Here is a 15087-nt window from a genome sequence, read left to right as displayed (position 1 = left end):
GAAACCTCTTTGGACCGTGCAGGCTGTAGCCAAGAAATTTGCGTCCTATCCGACTTCCTTTTTTTTTAAAAAAAAATTTCCAAGTTCATTTTTTTGATCCCACAAATTTGGCTTAATTTCTCCAACTTATCATCATGTGCCCATCTTTGTGTAGGCCTTCTCTTTTAATTAATCGAGACAACATAATTGTGATATATCTCCAGGTTTCCTTTCCACCATTGGTCAATTGGATGATTCCATTCTCTAAAAACATACACACATTTAATATACTTGTTGTTTATGATCTTTAACCATCACGGAAAATGGATAAGCTTCCAACTGACCAAAATGGACAGCTAAGAGTAGCCCACTATGGTGGCTCTCACTAATATATATTACTCTAGGCACTGTCACGCTTTGTCCGATGACGATTCCATGTATCACTGGCAATAAAACAGAGCCTGACAGTACCTTCTACTAATTCCTAATTAGTGGCACAATAAGTGAAGTCCTGTCCAACCTCTCCTTGCCTAACCCAACAAAAGTAACTCATTAAAATAAAGCATTGTTTTCAATAAAAAAATATCCTTCTTTTCAGACAAACCACAGTTTTTTATTACCAGCATACATACATGCGATTGGTGTATTATAAAAATTACTAGCCACATCCTACTGGGATCCACTGCCATTAGATTTTTTTTTTTCCTTGCAAAATTATATCTTCCACTGTATACCCCCTGTGATCATAAATTTAGATAATCATGGCTACTTATTTTTATAGCTATATTAAATATTTAATAAATAAAATTTATAGAAATAAGAATACGATTGGCCATATATACGATTATAAAAGTGCAATAAAATCGAATCGAATAATTAAAAATTAAAATTCGATTCGATTTAAAATATTTTAATTTAAAATTTAATATAAAATTAATTAAATATTAATATTTTAAATTCAAATTTGATTCGATAAAAAATAAATAAAATTTGAAATTGATTTAATTAAATTTAAATATCAATCAAACTATATTTAAATTTGAAATCAAACTTTAATTTATTAATAATATATATATTAATATATATATTATAAATAAAAAATAATATTTTTAAAAATATATATAAATTTAAATAAGTTTATGAATTTTTAAATCAAATATTTTATTACTTAAATTTGATTCGAAGAGCGATAATAATTGAGTTGAACCCAAATAGAACGCAAATCATTCGATTCATTTGCATCCCTGTACGATGGCCATATGATGCATATTTACAATATAAAATATTTTTTTAATTAAACTGTACCACAGAGCCTCCTTCCGGGAATCCCAAGTTCGAAAAGGTAAATGCCTGTCAAGTCATTGTCCTCAAAGTCAATGGGTAACTCTGTAACTTTCCTATCTCCAAATCTATTCATCGGTGTGATAGATTTCCAGGTCAGTGGCCAAACCCAAGGAGCCCGGTCTCTCTGACAAGGAAACAGAGGCCAAAGAGCCCAGACCCCAAGAGAGTGCCCAGGCAATCCAAAGCTCATTCCAAAAGATTCTTCCCCAATAACAATCCACTACAACAAGTTCAAAAAATATGAATAATATAATGTCATATAAATATGGAAAAAATACTTTCTATACCCCTTGGCGTACTTTTAACATTCCCTGGCCCGGTTTTGTACAAATTTGTGGAGGCCGAGTAGACTATAACGGTGTGTATGGGTACAAAAATCCGGGTCGGCGCCCGTTCCGGGTATGGTAGAAGGTACGCGAACCAGTACTGTAAAAATATTATGTCAGGGTCCCAAAGTAATGCATAGAGATCTATCAAAAGCTAACGTTTCCCGAACATCTATGGGCCCCGAAACCTCAAAATGCTCAACTCTTCTTCAATATAAAAAGCAAAAAAGCCTCCACTACAAATCAAAATAAATAAATAAATAAAAACTTGTAGTAATTAGTACTAAAGTGGACCTTTTTCGTGGGGAAAACTGGGAAAAGGCTCTTGGCTCAGCCATTTTAGCTAGAATATTTGTATTCCCAGAGTACTTGGGAGATGAAAGAGGAAGCAAAGGAGGCAAACTAGAACTCTCCATGACAAGCAAATAAAGATCAAGTACTGTTGTTGTCTTCTCTTACTCTTTATACATAATTACTTATTTATCCTGCATCACTCTCCGTATCGAGAGAGAGAGAGAGAGAGATATATATATATATATATATATAATTTTTTTTATTTTTATTTTTTTTTATTTTTTGACAGTCCAGGCGCTGGCTTTATATACCGGGGCGAAAAGGCTCAGGGAGCTGTAACCAGCCACACCCACTCTTCTTTTTCCCCACCACCTCTTAAAGAAAGCCCACATCACTTCCCCACCCCCCCACCCCATCAATGGCTTTGGATGGGCAGCAGTAGAAGGTGGTGGAGATGGAGAGGGGCTGCTCGAGTTCTCTTGCCGTCTCTGGGGCCTGTGGCTCTAATGACTCTCACCATGGGCTGAAGTTTGGGAAGAAGATCTACTTTGAGGATGGGGTTGGTGGTGGAAGCTCCACCAAGGCCTCATCAACCACTGCGTCGGCCTCGGCGTCGCCGACGCCGCCGAAGAGAGGGAAGGGGGTGGTGCAAGGAGGGCAGCAGCCACCCAGGTGCCAGGTGGAGGGGTGCAAGGTGGATCTCACTGGTGCCAAGGCTTACTACTGTAGGCATAAGGTGTGTGGCATGCACTCCAAGTCTCCCAAGGTCATTGTGGCTGGCTTGGAGCAGAGGTTCTGTCAGCAGTGCAGCAGGTTAGCTGTGCTTCCCTTTATCTGTTTTAGCATTCAGTTCTTGGTTTCCATCTGTAAGTTGGATCCTTCCCCTTTTGAGTTCTTGAGAGGCATGGGTATCTGCCTTTCTTCTTCAAGAATGTTTAATGAGTTGTTTTTTGTTTTCCTGTTCAATATCATGTCTGATTGGATTTTAATTCCTCCAATTTGTTTGTTTAGGCTTTGACATGTATTATTTTGGTTGTGCTATTTTTTGTTGTAGCTGATGATTTGGAGAGATAGTCTCATACACAAAACTAAAGAGCAGTTTAGGCTTGATTCTTACTTTGAAACATGTGATCTTTAGTTTTTGTTTGGTATATGTCAACATTATTTCTACTGGAGTTTCCTTTTACATTTTTTTTTTAAAAAAAATTTGGACGTTGTTAGTACTTGTTTGTCTATTAAGTCTGATCTATGGGTAGTGGTTGGATTGAGCCTTAAGAGCTTGTGAAGATGGTGTTGATTGGGATTGTCTGTCCAATTTGTTTGGTTTGTTTGGCTATTTCTGATTTGATTAGGACTGCTATTTGTCGATGATGCTGTTGTTTTAGTTGAATGGGTGGCTTGCTTAAGCTCGACACTTGAAACAGAGAGAAATCTCTGAGATTTGTTTGGTTATATCGTTTCATTATTTCTAGTTGGGTGCATCTGGGTAGAAATGTGACAGGGGATTATGCATTTTCTTTCATTTTGTTTTGGTGCCCTCCCGGTCCCAACCCAATCTTAGTGGTGTCTGGAGTATTATGACTTTTGCGCTGTAAAAAAAAAAAAAAAAAAAATCCTGAATCACAATTTTATATCAAATGATTTATATCCTCTTGGTCTTCGCTTGTTTTATATGGCTGGAAGTAGTTATTTATTCAGTTTTTGGGCTGCCAATGGGCATGATTTTGACATTCCAACTAGCTTATACTTCATTATTTGTATTCTAATATTCAATCAATTTTTTTCATCTGGATGCTTAGGAGTGATTCTGGCAGCTTATGCAGTACTGTTTCATTTGGGGACCACTCCCACATCACCATGCTATGTCATGCAACCTCAGCATGTAAACATACATAATCGTGGACTAAGTATAGTTGTATTATCCTCTTTCATGATAAGTTTTGATCTGAATTTGAGTTTGTTTGGTGTCTCCTTAAAAATTTGAACAGCTTTTTGTCCCACTTGCTTTGTTGTTCTGAACGGAGAAGCATAAAATATTCTTTTCTGGCTCTGCAATTAACTAGTTGTTTGTTCAGCCATGAACAAGTTAAGGTGCTGATGTTTTCTCTCGCATACTGTTTTTCCAAGTGATACTAACAAATAATTTTTCTGTGACCTATTATCATCTCATTGTTCTCTGCAATTTGGTGCTCTGTCTTTTTCTATAAACTTTACTTCGAGTCAAGCAGGTTGCTGGCTTCTATTCTGGTCTCTTCACTCAGTCAGATGATCAGTTGTGCATGATGACTGTTGATAGAACTTTTGTTCAAACCCAAAGTTATCCTTCAGATAAAAGCATATTACCATTTCTCTCCAAGCTATTGTGACATCCATAAGCATTGAACTAAGTGTGATATACTAAGATTACAAATTGCGGTAGGCTGTCTTTAAGAGATATGACTTACTTTTAAAGGGAAGTGGCTTCAAAAAATAATCATCAGAGGGAAACCATTTGTTTGTAAGGACCATGATATGAAATTTCTATTATGATAACCGTATTTGCAGGTATTGCTGTTCTACTTTGCTTACAATTTATTGCGTTTGACTCTTTCACAGTGAAGTTTACTGACAAAGATCTTCTTGATATATTGTCACAGGTTCCACCAACTACCTGAATTTGACCAAGGGAAACGGAGCTGCCGCAGACGTCTGGCAGGCCACAATGAGCGCCGAAGGAAGCCACCTCCTGGGTCGTTATCATCACGGATCGGACGGATGTCATCATCTTTTCATGGTTAGACACGTTAGAACTAATTTGCTTATACTCTGGAAGCTCATTTGTTATTCATGATAGCCTTTAGTTTAAAATGAACTATTAAACTGTAAACAGAGGATAACAGCAGATTCAGGGGCTTTCTTATGGATTTCACACACCCAAGGCTACCTGGAACCACACAAGAAGTATGGCCAACAGTTCGGGCTGGTGATCGGATGCCTAGTCATCAATGGCAGAGCAGTTTAGGAGCTCCCCCTCCTGGTGAGGTGGCGCCACATGGTGCCTGCCGATACATGCAAGTCTCCACTGCTGGGACCCTGTTCTCTCCTCCAGAAATTCCACCTAGTGAATGTCTCTCAGGAGCATCAGACTCCAAGTGTGCTCTCTCTCTTCTGTCAACTCAGCCATGGGGTAGCACCGCTACCAGGAATGATCGGGCTTCGACGATTCCAGCAAGCAGCAGCTTCAGTGGAGCACCAATGGCTCACCCAGTTATCTCGAACCATTACGTAGCCAGTTCGTGGGGATTTAAAGGTCATGAAGGCGGCAGCAGCTCACTGGGAGTCCATCATGAGCTAGGTTTGGGTCAAGTATCCCAACCTGATGACAGTCAGTTCTCGGGTGAGCTCGAGCTCGCCCTGCAGGGAAGCAGGCAATGCATGGACCTTGATCCTAGTAGGGCCTATGGCCATTCTGATGATGTGATCCATTGGTCCCTTTAAGACCATTTGCTCACGGTGCTTTTGGGACCATTGATTGTGTTCCTTCCAGTATTCTGAATTCTTGTCCTCCTGAACTTTTAAGTTTTGGCCTATCTGGTGATTCTATGTGGGAGTTAATGAACCTGAAACACTTTATAATGGTTTATTCGCTTAGTTGTAACCTTAAGAGGCATAACTACATTGCAGAAGATTTTTCATTATGAGTACAGCAAGTTGTTCTTTAATCATTGTAGGTAAAATTCAATTCATCGTTAACATGTGTAGCGACTATATGCTGTTCCACACGTAGGACTGGCATCGAAGGTAATCGGAGCAACTGTATGCAAGTCTCTAGTATTTGGCAGCTCTGTCTATATGTAAAAATTCACTTGAAACTTGAATCCTAGGAATGTGGCTTAAAGGATGCAGATACAATGTGACTTATTTTTTGCTGATTAATTCACCATTAATTGGAGCATTCTAATACTTTGGCATGAAGATGACCCTGGCGCGATGGATTGCTTAGCATTAAATTTTTCAATTTCCAAGCATATGGTTCTAGAGAATGGCATGACAACCTTGCATTCAGAAGGCTAATTAGGAGTTTCTGTGGTTTTTTTTCAACTTCAGTTAATGATTTCGTGTAAAATGAAGGTTTTCCGCAATTGTATTTAAATGTAATCGCTTAACAGTCATGCTGATCTTACGTGAGCTTCTATTAGTAAATTCCATCAACTACAGTTTAAACAACAGTTTTAGGACTCGTTAATTCTGGGAATTCTAAGCTTCTGCATCTCTAAATTTTCGGACAAAGTACCTTTGAGGCCAAAAAGACCATCAAAGAGGTTCATAGCATTGGTTGAAAGCTGAAAGGAAAATTATATGGTAAAATCTGTCAGCTTATCCATGCAATGTTGAGTAATTAAATAATAATGAAATTAAATATTCCGGGGATAAATGTCCCATTCTGATTCTCTCCATGACTGGCAGTGATATGCAAATACCAAGAGAAATTCGTCAGTATGATCCTACAAAATACAATCTTTATCCCACTTTCTTTAGTGGCATAATTATCTGGTCCTTGCTCGTTAGCTAGGCTTTGGCAACCTGTTAAGTGTTATATGGTTAACTACTCTAACACGATAGACTATCGATCCCCTCTTGCCAACAGCTGGAGCTGTTGCCAACCTATCTTTCCATTGGAGAGGTCCCAGGTTCCATCCTGGATGGTAAGAAGCTGTTTGCATGCCTCAAAAGAAGGAGAATACATCACAAACCCAGAGCTTATACCCTATCATTACTTATCAACTGATAGTACTTGAAAAAAAAAAAAAAAATCTTCAATGAATCAGTTTGGAAGAGCTCATCTTATACATGAGTTTGGCATTCCTTGTATTTTATGATGGCTTCCTAGAGAGGCCACTGAAGCGCACCAAGAAGTTGTAGGGTACAGAAGCATGAAAACGTGGAAAAAGGCAGGTTTCGGTAATCTGTTGTGTATTGGTTATGCATCAAAATTCGAAGAACATTGGCAATGGTATATATCAGATTGTTTTTGTTCGGTAGATCCTCAGAGTATGACTAACCTGCTACATAGGGAGTCTTGTCATGAATTTAATGGTAATCTATATAAATCATAGTTTTTGTATAACTATATTGTCCTTCCAGTAGACCTGTCTATGGGTCGAGTTCAGATCGAAATCTAAATATCCAGATCTAGATCCGATCTTAATTACTGATATTGGATCCGGATCTGGATCCAAATATCCGACGAGTCTGGCCTTGAAGTACCGAACCTGGATCCTAATGGATCTCGAATATCCGAACCCGATTCCGGGACCCGAAACTCAGAGAGAGAGAGAAAGGAGCGGTCCGGATGGCGGTGGAGGCGATGTCAGGTAGAAGGAGGCGGCGCAGAGCGGCAGAGCCGTGGAAGGCAGCGACAAAGGAGGGAGGCGGAGAGGAGAGGGGATAGGGCTCGGTGTCGTCGAAAAACGGATCTCGACAGAGAGATCTCGATGGAGAGAGAGAATGGGAGACTGAGAGACAGAGGGAGGGAGAGAGGGAGATTGAGAGACAGAGAGAGGGAGAGAATCTCCTTCATCCATAGCTTTGGTGTTGGGGTTCGACCATCGACGAGCAAATCTCACGGCGGAGAAGGAGAGGCAAAGCACCCAGAGCCACAAGTGGGAGAGGAACTGAGATCGGAAGAGGTGGGAGGGCTCAGCACCGTCGAAGAGATCGAATGTCAACGGAGGGATCTCGATGGAGAGGAAGAGCGGGAGATCGAGAGACAGAGAGAGGAAGAGAGGGAGACTGAGAGACAGAGCGGAAAAGGTTCTCCTTTGTCCACGGTGTTGGTGTCGGGGTCTAGCTACAGGCGAGCGTATCACGCAGTGGAGAGGGAGAAGTGTAATAACCCAGTTTAAAAAAAAAAATAACCGAGGAGGAGGAAGACTCCTAGCCGGAGTCTTCTTCCTTCCCATCTTCGGCAAAATCGGATCGATAGAGTCCGATTAGGGGTAGGAAATCACCTCTATAAAATCCTCTTTCTCTCTTCTAAAGCTAGCCATGACGAGCACCAGATTTCTTCTTTTATTTTTCTCGAATTTTTTCGTCGAAGCCGCGGATGTCCTCATCGTGTTCATCTCAAATACTCACCGGAGACCTCACCGGAGTCGTAGGTAAGCCCTTCTCCTCTTTCCCCTCTTCTTTCCCCTTCTTTCCGTGGCTCGCACACCCTTGCCGGCCGTCGGGATCGTCGGAAAAACTCATGAAAAAGGTAAGACCCTGTTTTGCTCTGTTCGGCCGAGCCATCTCCCTCCCTTTTCCGGCCACCAGCGCCGCTGTCCATGGTGCCGCACCCCTAGGTTTGGACCCCCACCTCTCTGCCTATGTTTTTCGAAGGTCATGGCCACCGGTGATCGGCCAATGACCGGAGAAATTTAAGAAAAAAGGGGCGGTCCCCTGTTTTTCAATTTTTCTAATTTTCCCACCGGCCGAACCTCATCGCCGGCCATCTCTGGCTCCACCGTCGTTGGTTGCTACTGGCCGACCACCAGCCATACCACCGCAGTCCACCGGACTATGGGCAAACGTCCCTCCGGTCCTCCCCTGTTCGGCCAACGAAAAGGAAAGAAGAAGAAAGAAGAAGAAGAAGAAAAGAAAAAAAAAGAAAAAGGAAAAAGAAAAGAAAAGAAAAAGGAAAAATAAAAATAAAAAATAAAAATAAAATAAAATAAAATAAAATAAGAAGAAGAAGGAGAGAATTTTTCCTCTCTCTCCTTTCTCTCTTCTTTCTCTCTCTTTTCTCTCTCCTCTCTCTACCTTCTCTCTCTATATTTTCTCTCTCTATTTTCTCTCTCTAGATCTTTCTCTCTTTTTGTGGATTTTATCTCTCTAGAATCTTTCTACTATCTCTCTGATTACGTCACAGACCCTAGGATAAATTTGAAATAAAAATATGATGATTTGAGATTGCTCCGAAATTCGTGCGGTAGATCTGATCTCAGTCCGATTCTATTTGAAATTTGTAACACTTGATTTATGTTAAGTCACCCTGATAGGACTTCTGATGATCTTGACCATGATTGCCTCATCGAAAGAATACGAAGATTTCTCTCTTCATTTTCTCTCTCTACTTTCTCTCTCTAGAATTTTCTCTCTCTTCATGGATTTTCTCTTTCTAGAAGCCTTATGGATTAGTAGAAGATCCTGATATATAGATAAATCCTAATTTTGATTAATCCTAAGAGAGGTCCTAGATTTATATTATTAGGATTGATTATCGGATAATTTTCTCCATATATGTAATTTTTATATTTGATCAGGATCATGAAGAGATATGATTGTCTGCATAAGATGTCGAGTGGAGCATCTTATTTGTGAAATTCATAAATCAAAGAAGAACATTGATTTCTGTGCTTGGATCAGTCACCGGTAAAGGTAAGAATCCCTGTACATGATCACTATTATATATATGCTATTTTACCGTTGGTCTTGCATCGTTGGTTTTGCATCGTCGGATTTGAGATCGATGAATTTATTATACCTGAGATACTGTTATTTGATTTTGAGCATGAGTATGTTATGTCAATATATATGTATCAGAGATTGATGGCATGATTATATGGATATGACATATCTGAATTGATCATAATGCAAGTCGGAATTGATTTAATGAAATCAACACATAATGATTAAATAAAAAGAAAGAGATATATGGTATGGACTACTCTTGTCATGTGGAACAGCCGGCTAGGAGCTTATGCCTGGGACAGCCCGCCAGGAGCTTATGCCTGGGACAGCCCCCACTGGCTTACAGGTGGATCAGACGGCCAGGAGCTCATGCCTGGGACAGCCCGCCAGGAGCTTATGCCTGGGACAGCCTCTCACGGGCTTTCGTACGTGGGACAGCCGGCCAGGAGCTCATCCTGGGACAGTCTTGAAAGACTTTTTAAGTGGATTCGATCCGGAGGATGACTGAGGTATAGACTTGGATAGTCTAGAGCCAGAAGAAAACTGTTAAAAATCATGTGATTATGAAAGGAGAAATGAAAGATAAGACATGAAACAATTGTTGAACAAAAGTGTTTCACCTGTTAATATATGATGATGCATCTATTTTAACAAGACAGAAAATTTATGAATATTTGCATTATTCTGGACATTGAACATGAGATTTTATATTTTATTGCTTATCCTTATTTTCAGACTATATTACTATATCAGTGTGATATGGAAATTCTTACTGGGCTGTAAAGCTCACACCCCTTTATCTTTCTTTTCTTCTCAGAGTTACAAGATGTCTATGATTGGCTATGGTATGGATTTGTGAGTGAGCGGATGCATAGATAGAGTACCGTTGATACTTGATCAGAGGATTGAAGGAATGTTAATTGTAATTATGCAAGTTTTATGAATTATTATTGAAATTAAATATTATGGTTGATAAGATTGTAATGATTTAATTTGGCCTTGCATATTCTTTAGGGCTTGCTCTAAGGAGTGTGCGGCCATCACGTATCCGACCCGGGTATTGGGTTCGGGGCGTGACAAGAAGTAGGACGCTAGGAGGAGCGGGAGAGGAGGGGAAAGAGAGGTCGGAGACATCGTCGGAAGATCGAGAGACTCAGAGAGAGAGATAGAGGGAGAGAGACTGAGAGAGGGATGAGAGTTTTAGGGCTTCAAAACCTTTTGAAAATTTTAGACTGTTAGATCTCTGATCTAACGGCTCAAAATAATTTTAACATATATAATATTATATATATATATTATTTGGAGCTCGGATCTATCGGGTCTGAAAATTAGAGATCCAACGGCTCAAAATAATTTTAATATATATATATAATATTATATATATATTATTCAAGGTCTGGGTCTATCGGGTTTGGATATTAAATATTCAGATCCTATCGTTTACATAATAGTTTATCGGATCTGGATCCGAATCTGGATAAATGGATCCAATACTAATGACAGATCCAGATCTGTCGGATAAATATCCACAGATCTCGAGCCTAGATCTGATCCATTGACAGCTCTACCTTTCAGAATGCTGGCAAACAGAATTAGATCCTTGAAGAGCAACAATAAATGGCTGTCCTCCGACTAAAATTTTGAAAAAGTTAAAAAATAAAAAGGTAAATATATTGCTGGTTTGAAATTTTTGAAATTTAATAGTAAAAGTTATGCAAACATAATCAGATCAGAAGAAAAGGAAATTTTCTTCTATCTGTTCAATTCAAATTAAAAAAATATATAAAAAAAATATTTTTTAAAAAATAAAAATAAATTTTATTATTATTATTATTTTATTAATTAAAAATAAGATATATATTTTCTATTTATAATAATAAGGTCCATCCTTATACAAATTGGGTTGGAGTCTTATTTTAATTTTAATGAGATTTATTTTTATCAAAAATAGATGTATCTAGTAAAAATAATTTGAAAAAATTAAAAAATATTTTAAAAGATAAATCTCAATTTCTACATAAATTTTGACTACTATCATTTCACTGAATTCTTCTCGGATTGAAAGTTACTCTCGATCAAAATCTTATTAAGTTGATCGACCCATTTCGGAGGTTAAATGAAGGAATTTCGTTCTAGTCGCCAGAGACACCGTTCCATTAATAAGATGGTATCATGTCGTAGATTTTAAAAAATTATTATTTTTTAAAAATATTAAAATTAAATATATAATTAAATTATGATCTTTAAAAATTTAGTTTGTAAATAGAATTCTCAACATAGTGAATTCTACTCCCAGATCTTGTCCGTCTTTTATGTAGAGGCTAAAATGGTTCATATTAAGTTCGAATCTTTTTGGATCAAACCAAACATAGTTCAGAAGAAATTGTCGCTTTGAGTAATAACTGCCACTGTTGCATAAGGATAATAAATGAGCTAATGTTCAGCTAGTTTACATATGATATGAGTACTCGATAAATTTTATCGTCCTGATATCAGATTCCATATTAATATCAACCAATGCAGAACTAATTTAGCATACCAAATATCAATATGCCTCTAATATAATATATTCAGTACCGAATTAATACGGTACGATATTTTCGTATTGGCTGGCACGATAAATCTTGGGCTCCGAAAGCCAAACCATCCTGTTCCATTTATACAACATAATTCCTATACGCAATAACTTAAATAAAAGAAATAAAGATGAGAGTGGGAAGGGGTCGAGATCGAAGGAGGCCGCGGCGGCTTTGATTCGAGAAAAAGAGGCGCTTTTCTTGAAAGTTTAGGAGGTGATGAGATGGAGATGGGGCCGGTTTGATTGGACTGGAGGATGGTACATGGGTTCTGGCGATTTAGGATTTTGGGAGAGAAGGAAAGGGCGTTTCTTTGGCAGCCGGCGGCCACAACGGGGGTGGCGGAGGACGTGACCCAGTTACTTGGATCTGTAGTTCAGACGGCTCAATAAAAAAAAAAAATATATATATATATATATAGAGAGAGAGAGAAGGAGAAAAATTTTTAATCAGAATCTTCTTTCTTTCTATTTTCGATGAAATCGGACTCGAGGAGTCCGGCTAGGATAGGAAATCTCTTCTATAAAGATCCTCCATCCTCCCTTAGAATTTTACAACAAAAATTTCGAAGAAAATCGAGAAATTTGAGAGATTATTTCATGAGTGGTTGATCGAAAGAGAGAAAGGTCGTCGGAGCTATCTTTGGACGTCGGAGCAAGGTATTTCTCTTCTCCTTTCGATCCTCCGGTCATCGATGTTTTTGGAAGCCGACGAGATGCCGGTTCGGGCTCGAACAGGGACACCCTGTTTGTGTTGTTTTTCCTTTTCTGCCGTCGGCAACAGGGATGGTGGCACTGCCACCGAGATGGTAGCATCGCCGTCGTCGGGACGTTGCCGGGGAGAGTGGCCGGAGGTGGCTCATCTGGCCGGGTTAAGGGGAGGCGCTCGAAGAAGGGTTCGAGCTCCCTGTTTTCGAGCGTGAGGAAGAGGAGAAGAAATTCTTCGCTCTTCTCTAAATAAAATATATATATATATATATATATATATATATATACACATAAAATATAATTATATATATATATACATACATATATATATAATAAATAAATAAAAAATAATAAATAAAAATTAAAAAATATATATATATAATATAATTATATATATATATACATACATATATATATAAAAAAAAAGGGGACATGGGTAAAAGTCAGATAAACCTCAATATATATATTTTAGAAAATTTATTTGGTTAAATTGATTTGTTTGATGGGAGAACAGTCCAACGACCAGGGGGACAACGAGTAGGGTTTTGATTTTCAAACTATAAGACTGTGAAATTAATTTCTTATTGATCGAGGTAAGAATCATTATACATGATCATCATCACATGTATGTACTATTTTACTGTTAGTTTTGCATCGTTGGATTTGAGATCAATAAATTTATCATGTGTGAAATGCTGATATTTACTTGTGTGATTGCGAGCATGAATATGTTTTCATCAACGCATATGATGGCATGATTATATAGTTATGACATGTTTATTTTTTTTTTTGTGCACTACAAAATTTGAATTGATTAATGGTATACGTCCATAAAATAAAATAAAAAAAAAGAAGAGAATATAGTTTGGACTGACCTTGTCATGTGGAATAGCCAGCCAGGAGCTTATGCTTGGGACAGCCTCCACAGGCTTATGTGTGGAAGAACTTGATCCGAGAAAGATCATGAATGATTTGATCCGAGAAAGATCACGGCCACTTTGATCCGAGAAAGATCATAAATAGTTTGATCCGAGGAAGATCACAGAAATCGATCCGAATAAAAGATCATCGCATGATCCTGGTTAGTCCAAAGCCAAAAAAGAATAAAAGGTTGTCAAAAAATAGATGTGAAAGATGAAACATATAATATGAAATTCAACAATAAATGAAGATTTTACCTGATGATGTATGATGATACATATGCATATTTGTGACAATATTTCAGTTATTATATACATATGAGTTTTCTCAATTGTATTGGTTTTAGAATATTAATTTTATCTACTGGCTTGATGTACATGTGCAGTGATTCTTACTGAGCTGGAGAAGCTCATATTTCCTTCTTATATTTTTTTCAGACTCACAGGATGCTTAGTTTGGGTGGTTTGGGTGAGAGCAAATAAGAACAGAAGCCTTTAGTAGTTTAGTTAGTTTAAGTTTTCTGATACCAATGAACATGATAAATTCATTGATCTCAATCATACAAGTAAATATCAGCATTTCACACATGATAAATTCATTGATCTCAAATCCAACGATGCAAAACTAACAGTAAAATAGTATATACATGTGATGATGATCATGTATAATGATTCTTACCTCGATTAATGAGAAATCAATTTCACAGTCTTATAGTCTGAAAATCAAAACCCTACTCGTTGTCCCCCTGGTCATTGGACTATTCTCCTATCAAACAAATTAATTTAACCAAATAAATTTTTTAAAATATATATATTGAGGTTTATCTGACTCTTACCCATGTCCCCCCTTTTTTTTTATATATGTATGTATATATATATATAATTATATTATATATATATATATATTTTTTAATTTTTATTTATTATTTTTTTATTTATTATATATATATATATATGTATGTATATATATATAATTATATTTTATGTATATATATATATTATTTTTTTTTTTATTTAGAGAAGAGAGAAGAATTTCTTCTCTTCTTCCTCACGCTCGAAAACAAGGAGTCCGAGCCCTTCTTCGAGCGCCTCCCCTTAACCCGGCCAGATGAGCCACCTCCGGCCACCCTTCCCGGCAACGTCCTGACGACGGCGATGCTACCATCTTGGTGGCAGTGCCACCATCCTTGTTGCCGGCTGTAGAAAAGGAAAAACAAAACAAACAGGGTGTCCTTGTTTGAGCCCGAACCGACATCTCGCCGGCTTCCTAAAACACCGATGACCGGAGGATCGAAAGGAGAAGAGAAATACTTTGCTCCGACGTCCAAAGATAGCTCCGACGACCCTCCTCTCTTTCGATCAACCACCCACGGTATTTCTTGAGAAAATCTCTCAAATCCTTCGATTTTCTTCGAAATTTTTATTGTAAAATTCTAAGAGAGGACGAGGGATCTTTATAGAAGAGATTTCCTATCCTAGTCGGACTCTTCGAGTCCGATTTCTTCGG

General features: G+C 38.0%; 1 protein-coding gene across 1 annotated transcript; it reads left to right on the top strand.

Moving 5' to 3' along the window:
• The first annotated feature begins 2287 nt into the window (after nucleotides 1–2287).
• Nucleotides 2288–5644, top strand: LOC105050485 (squamosa promoter-binding-like protein 17). The gene is made up of 3 exons (XM_010930530.4): nucleotides 2288–2756; nucleotides 4580–4716; nucleotides 4813–5644. The coding sequence occupies exons 1-3, from the start codon at nucleotides 2398–2400 to the stop codon at nucleotides 5418–5420; spliced, it is 1104 nt and encodes a 367-aa protein (XP_010928832.1). The 5' UTR covers nucleotides 2288–2397; the 3' UTR covers nucleotides 5421–5644.
• Nucleotides 5645–15087: the final 9443 nt, after the last annotated feature.

Source organism: Elaeis guineensis, chromosome 8 (assembly GCF_000442705.2).
Source record: "Elaeis guineensis isolate ETL-2024a chromosome 8, EG11, whole genome shotgun sequence".
Taxonomy (NCBI): domain Eukaryota; kingdom Viridiplantae; phylum Streptophyta; class Magnoliopsida; order Arecales; family Arecaceae; genus Elaeis; species Elaeis guineensis.
This window is presented reverse-complemented; position numbering and strand designations above follow the sequence as displayed.